The sequence below is a fragment of the Vombatus ursinus genome, unplaced genomic scaffold (assembly GCF_900497805.2).
Source record: "Vombatus ursinus unplaced genomic scaffold, bare-nosed wombat genome assembly UNPS02009770.1, whole genome shotgun sequence".
NCBI classification, from domain to species: domain Eukaryota; kingdom Metazoa; phylum Chordata; class Mammalia; order Diprotodontia; family Vombatidae; genus Vombatus; species Vombatus ursinus.
This window is the reverse complement of record NW_020949548.1, coordinates 9,758,759-9,777,520: the sequence shown is the minus strand read 5'-3', so window position 1 is coordinate 9,777,520 and position 18,762 is coordinate 9,758,759. Positions and strand designations below refer to the sequence as shown.

Here is an 18,762-nt window from a genome sequence, read left to right as displayed (position 1 = left end):
AGAGAAGACAAGTTCAGTGCAGGAACCCAGAAGACCCAGCATGAGACCAAAAACCTCAATATATTCGAAAACATAGCAGGTGGCAGAGCCGAGGCAAGGCACAAAGCCCCAATTTGGGAATTAAAGTTGAAGAAATGAGTAAACAAAGAAAACACTGACCAGCATCAAAAATTACTGCAAATCTAGAGATTCCCCAAAGAAACAAGTAACGCCAAAACCGTAAGCAGAGACTAAAAGGAAAATATGGGTTTCCTACAAGGACTATATGAATACCTAAAAGAAATGAAGCAAGAGATAAAAAAATGAAATAATGCTTATGGAGGAAAGAATTGGAAGGAAGAAAAACTATTTGGAAGAGAAAAGTAGTAAACTTTACCCAAGAAATAGACTCCCAGAAAATCAGATTAGACCAAAAAAAAAAATCAATAACTCCAAAAGCCAACAAGAAATATTAGAACAAATTTAAAAGACTGAAAAAACTAGGGACAGTTATGTGGTACAGTGTTAGAGCTTCAGCCTTGGAGTCAAAAGGACCTGAGTTCAAATCTGGCCTCAGACATTTGACACTTACTTAGCTGTGTGACCCTGGGCAAGTCAGTTAACCCCAATTGCCTCACCGAAGAGCCAAAAAAAAAAAAAAAAAAGAAAAAGGAAAAATACAAGAAAATATAAACTACCTAATACAAAATATTTCTAAGCCTGGAAAATACATCAAGAGAGCATTTAAGAACTATAGAAGCCTCGTGGATAGAGCACCAGCCTTGGAGTCAGGAGCACCTGAGTTCAAATCCGGCCTCAGACCAAACATTTGACACTTACTGTGTGACCCTGGGCAAGTCACGTAACCCCAACTGCCTAAAAATTAAAAAAAAAAAAGAACTATAGAAGTCTCTAAAAATCATGATGGAAAAAAGAGCCTGTTTCTGTGTGTGTGTGTATGTGTGTGCATGTGTACATGCGCATGTGTACAAAAACAAGTAGGCAAAGTGAAGATCAAAAGAATCCACTGATCACTTTTTTTTTTTTTTAAGTGAGGCAATCAGGGTTAAGTGACTTGCCCAAGGTCACAGAGCTAGTACATGTCAAGTGTTTGGTCTGAGGCCAGATTTGAACTCAGGTCCTCCTGACTTTAGGGCCAGTGCTCTATCCACTGCGCCACCTAACTGCCCCCCACTGATCACTTCTTGAAAGAAACTCCAAACGTTAAAGTCCCAGAAATGTCATAGCCAAAATTGAGAGTTTCCACATCAAAGAAAAAAATACCTGAAGCATCCAAAAAGTAGTAGTTCAAGTACCAAACAACTACAGTAAGGACCACATTAAGATCTGGCATAAAGGAGAGATATTGGAATACAATATTCCAAATGACAAAAGATATAGGCTTACAATCAAGAATAGCTTACCCTGAAAAGCTGAGAACAATCCTACAGTGGAAGACACGGACCTTCAGTGACACAGAGAACATTAAAGCATTTCTGATTAAAAGACTAGAACTAACTAGGAACTCCAAAATATAAACACTGGAGTCCAGAGAAATCTAGAAAGGTAAATCTATTTGAGAAACTGAAAGGAGCTAGATGATGATACAGTGCCTCCATTCTATTAAGGGGGAAAGTAACAAGTGCCCCTTCAGAACTTCAAAAGATATCCGAGGGTGTTAAATAAGAAAAACAGAGGAGCTGGGGGTAGGTTGCTTGTTTTGAGGGCTTGAATAGCAGAAACAGAAAGGAGGAATACATTATGTGGAGAAAGAAGGAAACAGGAGGTAAAATTTTGTTATTTCTTATAACTGGGGTACATAAGTGCATACAAACACGGAAGACAGAATGAGCAATGCGAGCATCAGATAAATCTCAGTCATCTCAAATGGAGGAAGGAAAGTTAAAAATACAGAGAGAGGGAGAGAGAGGAATCTGGGATAAAAATAAATCAAACTCAAGGCAGGGGAGCAGAAATAAGGAAAGGAGGACAGCAGCAAACAATACAATTTTTCTGACTTTGATGTAGGGAGGTGGGGTGGGGCTGAACTGGGATATGGCTGAACAAAATAATGAAATATTATTGTGCTATAAGAAATGATAAAAAAGATGATTTCAGAGAATCCTGGATAGTATGAACTGACACAGAATAAAGTGAGTAGAACCAAGAGAAGAATTTACACATGAACAGCAATATTGTAAAGAAAAACAACTTTAAAAGACGTAAGACTTCTGACCAATGCAATAATTGTCTCCAGAGAATCTATAATGAAGCATGTTACCCGCCTTCCAACAGGAGATACACAAAAAGTGCAGGAAAAAAGTCATACACTTTTGGACATGGCTACCGTGTGAATTTATTTTGCTTGACTATGCTTTATTTTTCACAAGGGTGCTTTCTTCCCCTTTCAGTTTTTAATGGGGAATGAGGGGTTACAGGAAGTGGGGGAGGGGTCTCAGGAACAATGATGTAAAAAAAAAGTTATATGTTGAATTATATGCTTTTAAAAAAGCAAATAATATTAAATGAAAATTCATAATTTCTAGAGAATCCTTTCTTTTATTCTGCTGTTGTGTAAGCAAATGCTGTTTAAATTTCGAATTAAGAAATTTTTTTTTTAATTTCACCTTCTACACCTGGATTCAAAAAATAAAACGATTATGACATAATATAGGCATAGACAAGAATGGATAGAATAGTCTGCATGAAAAAAAAGATCTGGCCTCCCTCTCTTTTCCATTTCCATCCTCTTCAGAGTCTTAAGACAACTTAAGAAACTGTTTTCCTTCACCTTTGATCCCTAACCCTCTTGTCCTTTCTGTGTTTAAACCCTACAAATCCTCAACAGTGGCTGAGCCCCCAACTCTACCTCTATCTCATTCTCTCTAAAATAATAACCCTGCCTAATTTACTGAGAAGACTTGGGAAATCTATCAAGAGATCTTTTATATCACCTCCTCCATACCTCAAAAATTTCTCCATATGTTATTCATACCCATACTCTTCTCTACTCCAGTGTCAGAGTACAGCCTTGCCAAGACTAACCCTTCCATTTGCGCCCTTGGTTCTCCTATGGTAGAAGCAATATCTGGTATAGGCTGGGCTAATTTATCCTTAAAAGGTAACTAAAAAAAAAAACATCCTCAAGACTTACAGTAAATGGCTTAGAGGAATAAAACTTGGGGTGCTGGTGTAGCTTCCCACAGGCCTAAGTATAAGAAAGCAGCACCACAGTCATCAGCTCTTCCCTCAGGCTTCTGAAACACAGATAAGCATGGCCAATACTACTGAGGTAGTGAAGCTGAATTTAATGTGTCCCTGCTGAATATCTTTCCTCTGCTCTGGCTCAGTAAACCTTTTTGTTTTTTAAACTGTTAAATGTTCTAAAATTTCTCACTTCATCTCAATCTTAAACCTGAACTACCAGACTGGTCTGAATCTGACTTGACCAGCAATACCCTGCCACCTCTACTACAAGTCATTCCTTCCCTCCTATTCCTATTTTCCACCTCTCCTTATCTAATGACTCCTTTCCTCACCGCTTACAAAAACATACTCATATCTCTTGTCTCTGAAAACCATGAAAAAATTTCACTTGCTTGTGCCTCCACTTTAGCTGCCTATTTATCCTCCCTTTCCCTTCATTGCTAAACTTCTAAGAAAAAATACCTGCACTTAACTGTCTCAACACCCATTTTTAAAAACCGTTTTTAGAGTTTTCTTTATTGTGAGCTTAAATAAAAAAATGAACATTTCAATAAGGAAAGGGCCAAAAAAAGAGTATATTACATACATGGAACAGTGAAGAGTGTGATGAATTTGTAGTTATGAAGACCTGGGTTCAAACCTTCACCTCAGACACTTAACTACCTCTATCACTGACCATGAGCAAGTAACCATTCTGTGCCTCAGTTTCATCATGTATAAAATGAGGGGGGGGTTGAATTCAATGATCTATAATGTCTTCTGGCTATTGATTATAAGAAACCACAATCTTGTTATGTACAAGTTTTTTAAGTGTGTTTTAATCACAGTAATAAAATCATTATGTGCTTCCGTATGAATTTTTGTATTATTAAATTTGTATTTATCAACTCTCCATCTTAGTAAATACTCAATACTACTTACTGAATAACTCAAACTCACAGTCTCATTGAACCGCTCCCCTGGAACAAATTAAGTATAGTCAAGCAAAACACTTCAACATAGTGGTCACATCCAAAAAAACACATCTCATTCTATACCTCTAGTCCAGGGGTCAGCAAACTGTAGACCAGCTATTCTATTCTTACATAGGCCCATTAGCTTAAAATGTCTTTCACATTTTCAAATAAGATTTTATTATATTTGAAGATATAAAATCCACTTCTAGTTTCAGGGCCATACAAAAACAAGTAGCAGGCCAAACAATGAAAAAAGGACCCAACTCTCTCTTCATCTATCACTTCTCTACCAAGAGCTGGAAGTGCTTCTATCAGTCTTCTGAAATCATGATTGGTGAATGATCACAGTTCTGTAGTCTTTCAAAGTTGTATTCCTTTACATTATGTCGGTAATCCTGTAAATTGTTCTTTTTCTGCTCATTTCACTCTGCATGGGTTGAAACAAGTTTTCTGAGTTTTCTCTAAATTCATCATTCTTATGGTGAATTACATTATATTAATAACACCACAATATGCTCATTCATTCAATCATTCTCCAACTGATGGGCACCAACTTTGTTTTCAAATATTTGCTACAATAAAAAGTGCTGCTATAAATCTTCTTACACATATAGGTCCTATACCTCTGATTTTGACCTCCAGGAACAGAATCCTAGTGGTGGTTAAAAGATATGCAGTTATTTTTGGAGTACAGTTCCAAACAACTGTGCTTTTCACCACACATTTATTTTTCAACCTCTTGCAATCTAACTTCCAATCCCATCCTTTTATTCAAAGTACTCTCTCAAAAAATCACCACCAATCAATGACTATTGAATATTAAGGCCCTTTTTCAGTCCTGTTGGAACACAACCACTTCCAGGGTACTTTAATTTCCCATGGTTTTAATGACACTGATCTGTTGGTTCTCCTCCTACCTAGAAAATAGCAATTAAGCTAAACTTCTGAAAGAAACTTGAGATTTTAAGAGGTAGAAATGAAGAGGAACTATATTCTAAGCAGAGAAAAGAGCCTTGTGAAGAAAGGAGATGGAATGTTGTATGTGAGAAACAGTAAAAAGACCACTTTGGCTGAACCAAAGAGTGGATAAATGGCAAAATGTATATAAATTTTGAGAAAGTAGATTGGAGTCATAATGTTAATGGACTTTAAATGTCTAACATAAAAGTGTGTATTTGATCTGAGAAGAAGAAACCATTGGACAATCAAGTAAAGGGAAGGCAAGTGTGGGAAGGCAATAATGAGTTCAGTTTGAGACATGCTAAGTTTAAAATGTCTACAGGACATCCAGTCTGAGATGAACAACAGGCAGTTGAAGATTCGAGAATGGAGCAGAGAAGAGGGCGTGAGACAAAACCTTGGAATAGGAAGCCTTTCCTGATCCCCACAATATATATACACATTGTACCAACTTCACCTCTCACTCACCTGGTAGAGTGTATTTGCTTATAGGTGTATAGTCTCTCTTTGACAGAATCTAAGCTCCCTGAGGACAGAAATTGTCTCATGTACCTAGCACAGTACTTAATACATAGCAAATGCTTTAATAAATGCTTATTGTTTGATTGAAATATATACCATTAGGGGACACAACATGAAAAATGATCCAACAAAGGAAACTAAGAAGAACAGAATAAAGAGAGTTGCAGTGTCAGGAAAACCCAGAGAGAAAAGGGTAATCAACAATGTCAAGTGCTCCAAAAAAGTCAAGAAGGATAAAGACTGAGAAAAGGACACCAGATTTGGCAACTAAGAGATCATATAGTAATTTGAGAGAAGGGAGAAAAATAGGAGGACAGATAGTTTGTACCCCGCCCCCACACACCCTAAAAGAGTTTGACTATTAAAGAAAAAGAAATTTAGTACAATAACTTGGAGGAATGGGAAGGCCAAGAGAGAGATAACGATGGGGAACTTAGACCTATTTGTAGGCAAAAGGAAAGGGACCAGTATATAGGAAAAGACTGAAGAATTGAGAGAGAAATGGGATGACTGTGAAAGCAATTTGCTGGAGGAAATGAGTTCAAGAGTAAATGCAGAGAGGCTGACCTTAGCAAGGATAACAGCCACTTCTTCAGACTCACTTCATGTTATTTCCCTCTCCATACAGGGAGTCTCAAAGGTCTTAGTGCAGCTTTAAACTTTAATAACCTCAGAAATATAAATTCTATATCCTTACAAAAACACCATATAAAGGCTTTAATTGTTTAAATTTCTTTTACATTTAGTTTTGTGAATTCTGAATAGCACTTTTTTTTTTCATTTTCATTTTAACAAGACAGGGCACCCTGTCATTATGCACTGCATGTACAACAGTTTCTCACAACAGTAGATTAGTAGAAGAGGTCCTCTTGCTTGGCCACTTTGGTCATCTGATCTACCTTCATTACACTTTTTCTTAGGGGGTCGTATCAGCACAGGCATGTATGTATCAAAACTTCATTCTCTGGATGATCTTAAAGCTAAGATTACTAACATAATCCTTTCAGTCATTAAGCAAGAGCTGATGAAAGTTTTTACAAAGTTCAAAAACTGACAGACAGTGGCTACGTTAAATTATAATAAGAAACATTTTTGAAATTTGAATAACTTTTCAAATATTGTTTTTGTAAATTTTTAACACTCATACTTCTCAAGTTATTACAGCTTCAAATTTCACTAAGCTTTTGTTACACTGTATTCTGGTCAAACTAAACTATTCCCCAAACTGATACTTGTGCAAAAGTTCACTTAAGTCATCCCCATGAGTGACCGCACTCCTTCAAAACCACAACTCAGAATCTTTATCTTCAAAGCTCAAACTCAAGGGCAACCTTCCCTACAAAAACCTCCCTAAGGATTCTTCCCTAATATACAGCTGCCCCCTCTTCCCCACCACCCCCAGCTCAGAGCTCTCTCACTTTCAAATTTGTTTATAGCACTTTAAGTGGATCTCTTCAGGACCTTATTACAGTCTACTTATCTACGCATATGTCACATATATCCCAGTATGGCAAGAACCCCTGGTTTTCATCTTTGTCAACCTAATGTCTAGCAAAGGGCCTAATGCTTAATGTTTGTAAAATTCAATTGTGGAATTTATTGTGGGTGCACAATGAATTGGGAGGTGGGAAGAGTACTAAAATAAACTAATACACATTAATGAAGGAATAAAGTTCTGAAGAAAGAATGAGATAGTCCCACTGCACTTAGCTCTGGACAGATCATATGTTGAATACTACCATTAGACCTAGGCACCAGTTATCAGTACTGAAAAATTAGGAGACAATTGTAGGAGGAATGGAGGTGTCATCCTATTATATCTGTTGCTAAGTGCAAAGATAAATCTGGATAAATAAAGGGGTAGTCAGAGGGCAGTCTTGAGGGCAAAGAAAAAACTTATCTGATACCTCGTTTCCTGTATTTGGAGAACTACAATGTAGAAAAATCACACTTTTTCTGCTTGACCGTGGCTAGAAGTGGCAGTTACATAAAGACAGAATTCTGTTCCTTGAAGAAAAAACTTCCCAATCATTAAAGCTTCTGAAAAGTGGAACAGGCTGCTCCAAGAGGTGGGGGTTCAATATCACTTGAGGTTTTCAAACAGGGGTTGACTCAGACCACACTGAAGTACTGTACTTAGTTCTGAGCACCACATTTTACTAAGGATACTGATAAACTGGAGAGCATACAAAAGAAGACAATCAGGATGGGAAAGGGCCTTGAGTCCAGGGCATATAAGGATTGGTTAAAGAACACTGTTTTGTCAGGACATGTGGTGGCCCCAAAATGTATATGAAGGCTACACAAAAGGCAGAACTAGAAATAATAAGTAGAAGTTACAAAAAATTCAAATTTAGACATAAAGGTGGAATAGAATAATTCATGATACAGTAGATGCAAGCCAGACCTTACCAGAGGTTTTCAGGCAAAGATTAGATGATGAGGAGTCAGGGATGTTATAGGGGAAACTCTTGGTTAAGTGTGAGTTTGACTAGATGGTCTCTAAGATCCTTGCAAGTGTATGATTCTGTGATGTTGTAGAGAGAAATCCTACTGAGGTTAAACTACATGCCTTCTGAACTATCTTCCAACTCTAAAATTCTGTGAATTATTTCATTTCTCTCAGTAACAATACCATCCTCCTAACTACCTAAGCCAAAAAAAATCACTGGCCATCAGAAAAAAAAATAAAGCAAGGGAAGGATTCATCTTCCTGACATGTTCCTTGAATCTTCATTATTACTGCAAACATTCTAGTCAGCTCATGGCTGTAAACTTATACTAGATTTCTCTCTTGTCCCCTAGGTTTGTACATTTTCCAGCCCATTTTACTTATATATCACAGGTAAATTTTCTTTTTAAAATTATTTTCAAATTAATGTTTACAAAAACAAATACCATGTTTATAAGAACAGGTGTTACTTGACTACAATCTACAATAACTCAGTGACATTTGTTTGAAATGCTGATAGTTGTTTATTTTCCCCTTCCTAGATACAAATGTTCCTCTGATCCACTAGGTCATAAAACCTGGGGTTAGGAGGGAGACTTTAAGATCACCCAATCTTCTGTATATAATTTATGCAGCAGAAAACTAAGGCCCCCAAGAGATGACTGGCTGGTGCTAAGTCAGACAGTCAATAAGTAGCAAAGGGTAACGAAGTGGCACAATGGATAGAGTGCCTGTCTTGGAGTCAGGAAGTCTTCTCTCTCTTGAGTTCAAATCTGACCTCAGACACTTACCACTAGCTGTTTGACCATATGCAAGTCACTTAACTTTGTCTGCCTTAATTTCCTTATCCGTAAAATGAGCTGGGGAAGGAAATGACAAACTACTCCAGTATCTTTGCCAAGAAAACCCTGAATGGGGTCACAAAGAGTTAGACATAAACTGAAAAATAACTGAATAAAATGGCAAAACTGGCTAAAGAGTAGTCTTGCACCAACCTTGTAAAGTTCTGAAAGCATTTAAAACATAAGTAATGAATTATCCATTTTCTACAAAAATATGCTATTTTAATAAAAATTTAGCATAATTAACTACCACTGAATCTTGAGTTAGAGATTTTTTTTAGGAGTGTATCACTCAGGACAGCCCAAAATAACATAATGATTGATATATGGAACCTCTTACCAGTGTTAAGCCTCCAAATATATCAATTCCAGAAGAGTTCTCCCAATTTCTTCTTTCTCATGAGCCCCAGGACTACTCCCTTGCTATCATGCCACTATCCTTACTTCTACCTGAAATCTTTGCCAGAATCCCTTCAAGAAGGGACATTGATTTCCAACTTTTCCCCTTCCTCATCATTTCCAAAACAAGCACACAAGCATTAACTAGGTTTTCCAAGGGGTTTTACTGCTAACAGCTTCAGGCAAAGCCATTGAGATAAACAAGAAAGAAAAAAGAGGCATTGGGCAATATTAAAAGACTATATGGCTGTATATAATTCTGGTCTTAAATGAAGTGTCCATAGAACAATCTGTTTTACCTCATTTAAAATAACAATTTTTAAAGTAGCAAAATATGTTGTCCTAAGGTTTTGTCTGGTATGATAAAGTCCCCAAATTCAACTGTTATTCTTCTGGCACAAACCTCCAGTACTGGTGCTAAACTCTGTACAGTTAGGCTACATGAGAGAAGTTTTTAGCCAAACATTTGTCATTTAATGGTGAACTCCTGTTTTTCTTTCATGCCCTTTAAGCAAACAACCCAATCTCTAAAACACTGCCCTGGCTGCCTAAAAACAACAGGACATAAAAGTCTCCTGGCATAAATACTGGGAATAGTCATGGTATGTGATGACATTAATGTGAGACCAGCAATTTTAAAATGTTCCTATACTCTTTGCACATAGTAAGTGCTTAATAAATGCTTGGTGAATTGAATTATATGCAAATATATTTTATAAACCAAATGAATGGCTTTTTGTTTTCACTGCTGTCTTTACTGAGCTTTAAAAAGTATACAATTCTGTATCACAGAGAATTCTACATAACAGTAGAAAGAAAGAGGAGAAACGGGAAGTGTGCCCATAAGATGACACAAATATAGTCCTAGATTTAGTGAAATATATTCAAAGAAGAAACAAGCATCAGTTATAGATCCCAGAATGGGAAAAGGAAGCAGTTATAATGGACACAAAAACTTGAAACCTCACATTCCTTTGTTATGTATTGATTACTAAGCTTCTCTGGTGTGCTAATAAACTCCGTAATTCTCAATTTCAGCCCATTTTAAGTTTATTGAAAAATACATATTAAAGCAAAACTATTTGCCATGGACTGAAAGCACCCCTACTTTACAAGAATAAAACAAAAGAAACATACCTTCTCTAGTCCTAGCATTTCTTAAGAAAAACAGCCTCAAATGAACACTAAAATAAATAAACACATGACAACAACTATATCTTAGGGTGAGACCCTCCCAGACTTGGAAAGTGGCCCATTTCCTTGAAAGTAGTTTTCACAGGTTTAGAAGGTGATCCTCAAATAATTAAAAATAATCAATAAATAATACCCTAATATGCTATTTATCACAATTTCGTATTTCAGATTAAATATCACTTATTTTTAGCAAATCACACCAAGCCTCAACTGTTAATTTGTATTATTTCAGTATTTATTCAATATTGTTTTATGAAGACACTTCAATACTAATATTCAGTAGTCTATTAGAAAAAGAAATGGAACAAGTTGATGTTTTCCTTAACTTTCTACATATCATTTTTAATCAACCTTGAATGCCTGCTTTAATAAAATAATATCAAAATTACACATCTTTAATTATATTTTTCCAAAGTTAAACAAGTCAAAAAACTAAACAAAGGGTAGTTTGGACCTCTGATTTCACTGGTACAGGGAACTCTCAGGTAAAGAAATTTCTTCTACCAATACAGGTAAGCAGCAGAACACTGACTTGCCCAGAAAAACAGAGATAGCACATGTGTCTGAAGCAGGACCTAAAGACACATCTTCCTAATTTCAAGGTGTGGCTCTCTATCTACTGTATTACACTGTTCCTCCATACTATAAAAAGCACTGTGTAATTTGTGTCACATCCTTTATTATGAAGAGCTAATTGATTTATTTTTTAATGCTAATAACCCCCATAATAATAATAACAATATTTATATAGCACTTACAATGTGCCAAACAAGGGTAACTAGATGGCATAGTGGATAGAGAAAACATGCTTCAAGAAATTAAATGACTTGCACACAAGTCAAAAAAAAAAAGAATTAAATGGCAGAGAAGGGACTTCTGTCTCTAAACTGAGTGTTGTTTCCACCATATCACATTGTTTCTCAATTAAATTTCTGATTAAGGAAAGCCAAAATATATTTTAGTTAAAATGAAAGTAGACTAAAGGTTATGTGTGAGTGAGCAATGATATGGAGGCCACAAAAAGTTCATACTCTCAAACTGTACTTCGTAGAAGGGGTACAATGTCCAGCTCGAGAGAACCAGCTGTTCTTTGGCCTCTAATCCAAATACCTGGAAGGTATCTGTTCCCTTCTATAGGTGCTCACTTTTAAGAACAGATAAGCTACAGCTGGTGAAAAGGTACCTTTTATTTAATGCAGATGAATCTCTTGCATATTTTAACATAAGCTCTTGTTTTTCTTGTATCTTTAACACAGTGACTAGAACATATTACAAGTGCTTAATTATTATAAGTGTACTTATTGACTGATAATTAAGAATAGCCTTGACCAAAATTCTTACTTTCTACCAAAACACATATAACAAGAGGGGGAAAAAACCCAGAATTTTCAGATGGCATTTTAAAAAGTATCCCATATTTAATTTAACAACAAACCAGGAGCTCACTCTCAACAACAATAAAATCTTTTTGCAATTAGGATAAAAAGTGTAATGTCACATAAATCAATGAAGGCTGAAAAAAACTTAGGGAGCAAATACAAATTCAGATTTATAAATCATCACTTATATTAAAGACTTTTCATTACTAATTTCAAGTATCTCTAATATTTCAAGACTTACAGACTGCTTTCTCACCAAGTATTGTTATCTCCATTTTACAGATAAGGAACTGAGGGTTCCCAGATAGGTTAAGTGCAATGCCCGAGGTCACACAGCTAATGCTAACTAATGCAGAGCTGAAATGCCCTAACTCCCACATCTTAGCACTTGCATTAATTAGTGAAAGTACATTTATACCAACAAGAGGGGTGCAAGGTCCAGTTCTAGGGAACATGAAACTGAATTGCAGAACTCAGAGCTCACCTGCTCCAACCTCCTTACTTTATAACAGCTAAATGACCTACTCCTGACATTCAGCCCAGCTCTCCACACTTTTCAATCATGTAACCAATTAAGTAATTTCTAACATTACTGGAAAACAAAAATCCTAAAAGGAATACCGAAATTATCTAAATGAAAACATTTATTTTGCCTTGAATTTGTAACATTCTATTCCTCCAATAAGGATGCTACAACCAAACACAGTAGTCTTCATAATCAGTTTATCACAGATTTGATATGTGAAGTATATGTTTTCCACCTACCTTGAGTGTTTATACAGTTTACAAGGTCTATTATGCAATTTCCGATCCCAATTCTCTGGATCACTGGAGTTACTGTCATAAGGATGAAGGCGTCCTGCCATCCCACTTCAAGCTTCCTCACACTACAGCTCTGAAAGCACACATGTAGCACCCACAACCTACGTAAGAGAGTAGTGTGCACCTTTAAGTCTAATTCCATGAAGAGGAAAACAAACAGAATTTTAAAATATCTTTTCAGAAGTTTAGGTAGGTTTTTAAAAGGCCAACAGTCAAGATTATAAAAGCCAATACATACACCATAATAAAGTATGACAAAATATGCATCATATTTAAGGAAGATTTTTCACTAAGCTCCCAATTCTAAATTTTTCTTTTATTATTCATATTTAATGTGGTACCATTTAGTAAACATGCTCACACTTTTAATGAACTTAGTAGAACCTAATTATTTCTACACCTTCAAATAGTAGCATTATCAACACAGTAAAAACTTTTTCTGGAAGATGAGATTTCATATAAGTAAATGTCATCTAACATGAAAACAGACATCCCAATTTGGAAGGGGAAAATGTTTGCAATGTGTATGAGGCTTCTTTAAAAAAAATGATTTACAACTTGTTCTGTTTATTTGACCTCCCCCCTCCAAAAAAAAACAAAACAGGCCACCTAAAAATACACACAGAGAAAAGAAGCTACCTGAGTTTCTAATTATAGGAATATTCATGAGGGTATATTTTGTTTTAGTCTGGACCTATTATTTCATTCATATAAGGAAATCCTAATGAAGAAATTCCCTCTGGCAAGAAAAATCATTAATTCTGCCACTTCGTGCTCTTATGAACATTGCACTGTACTGGGAGACTACTCACTCACTAAGTATGTGTCAGACGTGGCACTTGAATCCAGCCCTTAGTGAATCCAGGATCAGTTCTGCATCCACTGTCTCCCTTCGATGTTGTAAAGGGAAGTAAAAATCAACATAACATGAAAAAAATCACTAATGAACCAATTATAAAATTAATTCCCAATCAAACTGCCTCCTTGCTTTACACTAGCTACTATTCAAATTGCCCATTAACACCAAGGTCTTCATTGTAAATCAGTAGTTGACCCAAAGGCAGGAGTTCCAAAAAAGAATGATATGGGTATTAAAGGACTAAGAGAATCCCTGAAGAAAACTGATGGAACCCTCAAATATTTTCCCAAAAACAATCATGCTTCCAAAGTCAAAAGTGGAAGATGGTATTTCATGATATCATATAATTTTATTAGAAATACTACCAACAAAAAAAAATTTAAACTCATTCATAAAAAATCAAAACTTCATTCCATTTGTTCTAGCATACAGATGCAATTATAACCTAAATTTTGCTCAAGATAAAGTCAATTTATTTTTCATAATTTTTAATTTTTATTTACCAAGATAAGAGTTCCAATCAAATTTTAGGTTTTTTTCCTTTTAGCGTGAAATGTTGATCCTTTTTCTAAATTGAGTCACTTTACATGGACTTTTCCAGTACGAGTCCTCAGATAATAAAGACTTCCTGTATTTAATGTGAGCAAAGGCCAAATTTGTAACAAAAACAAAAAATCTGTGGTGCTGTCATTCAAACAACCTAAAATATACCCCTTTCATAATTACCACAAAATGTTTCATTAATACTTCGCATATTCTTCATACTTCCATATTTTTATGAAGGTAAGAGTAGTTTATATGTCTAGCATTTCTCTTACTGGTAGCCCTCATTTCATATTTCTGTAAATCACACTAATTCATTTTATCTAACTTGAAATCTCAAAGACCCAATTAATATTCAGACTGGAGAATATGATCTGTTAGGCAACAGCATCTAAGAGATACTGCAGCTCAGTTTTTACAAATAACCTGATATAAGCATCATTCCTTACTCTCAATCCTTTTTCTTCCCTTCTCAACTTTCAACCTCCTTCCTACCCTGGAAAAAATTCTGATAGATGGCAGGTACCCCTGACCCCAACACACATATCCATTTCTTGAAACAGAATAAGATCAAATCAATGCTGCCACTGTCCCTGCATAAGGTATATCAATCTACTTCTCTACAATACTACTTACCATCTTGTTATACCATAATGTCCCTTCCTACCCATCACCTTTTGGCACTATGTAGTTTGCCTCTCATAATATAAGATTCTTGAGGGCAGGAGTCTTTGTTTTTTGTTTAGTAACTCCATCTCTTAGCATAGTGCTAACATTAAATATAGTAAACATAGTAAATACTTAATATATGCTTTTCATTTATAAATTCATTCATCATAGATTTAGAGCTGGAAGGGATCTTGGACACACTGATGAAGAAGAGAAAGATCATATAGTCATTATTTCTATCTCTCCCCCACCCCCACCTCTTTGGCAGTTCGGCAAAACCTATAGATCCCTTCTCAGAATGTTAATTTTTTTTTAAATAACTGAATGAAATGTTGAATTTTACTTTGAACCTAATGAAAATAAATATCATTTTTTCCATCCACATTCACGGACCCCCCGAAATCCATCCAGACTCCTTTGGCGGGTAGGGTAGTACAGACATCAGGTTAAAATAGAGTAGAACAACTCCAAGTTGTAGTGAGGAAAGTGAAGCCCAAAGAAGTGATTAAATATCACAAGCTTAAATGATGACAAGTTCAAGAGTAGAAGGAAGGTTTAGGTAGATTAAATTCCTTTAAGTAAGGGACTGGGTTGTCTTTTAATGCCCAGCACCTTGCATCCAGCAGTCTATTTAACAGCAGTTGAAAACTGAATACCAACTCCCAGCACAAGGCACTTCCCACTGCATCATTCATTCTAGTTTTGCACTGATACAAAAGCCAAGAATAAACCTTAGAAAGTACAACAAACACATTAAAGCATATCAAATAGCACATCTAATATAACCATAGGAGCACAGATTTAAAGCTAGAAGAGAACTCTGAGGTCACTTAATTCAATGCCTTCATTTTATAAATGAGGAAATAAGGTCCAGACAGACTGGCAGATCAAGTACAGTAGCCCTTATTCTTTACCAAAAGGCTTCAATTTAGCATATCAAAGGATTGTTTTTCTACAAGGAAATATCTTCAAATCTAGAGTAGAAGTCAAAGGATACATTATACATTATCTATACAGAAATTCTCTTTCCCTCAAATTGTCCTTGAAAATTATTCCACAATGCAAGCAAGGGCCACCTATACTTACATGTCTATTTTTGCTGTTTTCAATTTACACAGGGCCTTCTGTACCAAAAAGCCTAGAGTATGACATAAGAGAATTCGAAATAAGGTACATTTAAATGTCATAGATATAAAAATAAAGTTAGCAAAGGAATAAAAATAGATGAACAGGAAAGAAATGAGTAGAAGGAATAAAAAGTGTTATCTCTGATGACTTAATTGTAATTCAAACTTAAGTGCCTGTCACACACAGACAATTCATCAACTATAGCAAGAATGAGAAATCCTGTTTCTACTGGAAAAAAACTTTCCAAATGGTCACACATGCCAAACAATAAATATAAAAACCATATGAAAGGGGAAAGGTTTTAGGTTACAATCAGTCCAAGAGAAATAAGAAAAAAGGGTCCACATACAACTTCCAAGGCTGCAAATATGTTCTTTCAGTTCATTAGACAGAGTCCTTAAACTTGGAGGTCATTAAATAAACCCAAGAAAATAAATTAGGAAGAACTCTTTGACAAGAATTGCTGTTACAAATGGAAAACAGTTCAGCAGAAAATAAGTTTATATCAATATGTTATAACATATAGCATATAAATGTATGCACATATGTATTAAAAAAACATATATATAACACATAGCTCAAAATGGATACAAAACCCTCATCGTGGAAGGCTGAGCCATAAAAAAAATTAGAGCAAGATCAAGTATCTTTCATAGTCATGATTAGATGGAGAGTTCTTAAAGCACAGACAACTTGTACAAAAGGTAAAACAAATTTATTTCAATTACAGAAATTGTAAAGTGTTTGTATGAGCAAAATCAACGCAGCTAGCATAAAAGGGACAGCTGTCAATTGGGAGAAAACATCTTTGCATTAAATATCTCTGGCAAGAGTCTATATTTAAGATACATGGAGAATTAACAGAAATAGAAAAATAATCCATTCTCCAACAAATGAATGGTCAAAAGACATGAAGTTTTCATAAGAATTTCAATCTATCAGCAACTGTATGGAAGACTATTGTTAATAACTAATAAGAGATGCAAATCAAAACAGCTGAGTTTTTACATCATTCACAAAACTAGCAGATAACAAAAATAGCTAAAATTTCTATAGAAATGTAAGGTTTTACAAAGTGCTTACTAATACCTCATTTTATCTTCATGGCAACTGGGAGGTAGGTACTATTATTATGCCCATTTTGCAAATTAGGACACTAAGTTTGAGAAAAGTTGCTAGGAGTCACACAGCTATCTACGAAAGGCAGGATTTAAAGCCAGGTCTTTCTGACTACAAGTCCAGCCCTCCATCCATCAGCAACAGAATCACTAATGTTGCTAGAAGGGTGCAAAAGCTATGAACTGGTCTAACCATTCTTGAAAACAAGAAAGAGAAACTTTACACTTAACTATTACTTGTGCATAAGAGATTTAAGAATACATAAATTAGAGCCATTGTTTCAGATTGCATTTGTAGATGCTTCACTGAAAATACAAGTAATTCTTCAAATTCGATGGACAAAGTCCTAAACACATTTGAAAAAAAGCTTTTATACTCATGAGGGCATTAAAAGAAGAATCCTTGATTTCTACATTTGGAAAAATATTCATAAAGTTAAAATTAAAATGACAAATGTTCCTCAAGTTACACTTTCAAATGCTATGATTAAAAACGCAATGCAATCCCCCCCCAAAAAAACTAATTTAAATGTTTAAAATTTTAAAAAACAAGCCACCTACAAGGACAATGCCAAGCTTCACTGTTTATCAAAGAGAAATAGATTTGTTGAAGTAGATTTTTAGGTTAAAAAATCAGTTTTGTTGCATTTTGACTTGTGGTTAATCAGCACTATGTTTTTTACTTTCCAATCAGGTAATGTACATTATATATACCACATACTGGCCCAACGAGCAAATGATGATTCTTACTTAATTAATACTTATAAATATTAGTTAAGATGGCAATATTATCCTTCTTGATCCCAAATTAAATTCATGGTACTCTAACATCATTGAAGTTCAATTCAAATATTTATGAAGTACCTACTATTTACTTAAGGTGTGGCAATGTGTGCTGGCATTACAAAGATGAAAAAATGACCTGCTATTTGACTCCAAGGAGATCAATTTAAAAGGGGGTTGAGGGAGTATATAAGACACAAAAACATATATAATACAAGTTGGGCTATGATAAAGACAGAGGAGAGGTCTGGGAAAATGCCAAAGAAAATTTGAGAATGGAGACATCACTTCTAAATTGTGGACAGGAAGTGGTATTTTTAAAGTTTTCCTGGAAAAAGTGGCACTTGAGTCAGACCTTTGCGGGAGATCAAACAGGCAGAGATGTGGAGGAATATGGTTTTAATATCTTGAGGACCTATGTGAAAACAGAGGAAGAAGGAGAGGGCATAACTGGGTTAGAGAAGTTTATCCAGTATACTGCCAATGGATAGCCATTATAAACATCAGGAAAATTATGTTGGTGCCTTTGTGACTGATGGATTAGAGTGGGAAGAGACTGGAGGGAGATTAAGAGTTAGGTGGCTTACGATAATAATGACATATCTGACATCTTCATAGAGCTTCAAAGTTTTGCAAAAGCACTTTAAATGCATTTTCTTATTTCATCCTCACAACAACCGTTTACAAATGAAAAAAACTGAGGATCCAAGAGGCTAAGGAACTGACCAAGGTCACACAAGAGTAAGGAGCAAAGGCAACCTTTGAACCTGACCCCAAGATAAGTAGCCTTGTTACGATATCACACTGCCTCAATATCATAAGCAAGAAGTGATGAGGAACAAGTATACAAATATGCTAAATCAACCTCTCAGAATTCTCAGAATTCAACTTAGTAACTGTATTTCTGTCACCAAGAAAAAGTGATCTAACAAGTTCTTTTATATAAATTA

The 18,762-nt window shown here is 35.4% G+C and overlaps 1 protein-coding gene across 3 annotated transcripts in view; it reads right to left on the bottom strand.

Annotated features, from left to right (window-relative positions):
* BTBD10 (BTB domain containing 10) overlaps positions 1 to 18,762 on the bottom strand; it is a 93,907-nt gene that overhangs the window by 54,636 nt on the left and 20,509 nt on the right. The window contains exons 1-2 of one of the 3 annotated variants that reach the window (XM_027852671.1): positions 13,525 to 13,602; positions 12,656 to 12,813 (exon numbers count right to left, since the gene is read on the bottom strand). The exons of 1 other annotated variant lie outside the window; for it this stretch is intronic. In XM_027852671.1, coding sequence (XP_027708472.1) covers positions 12,656 to 12,756 — 101 coding nt within the window. In that variant the 5' untranslated portion in view covers positions 12,757 to 12,813; positions 13,525 to 13,602. Of the gene's footprint in view, positions 1 to 12,655; positions 12,814 to 13,524; positions 13,603 to 18,762 lie in introns of those variants that run through there. One more of the 3 variants, XM_027852672.1, reaches the window with a different exon arrangement.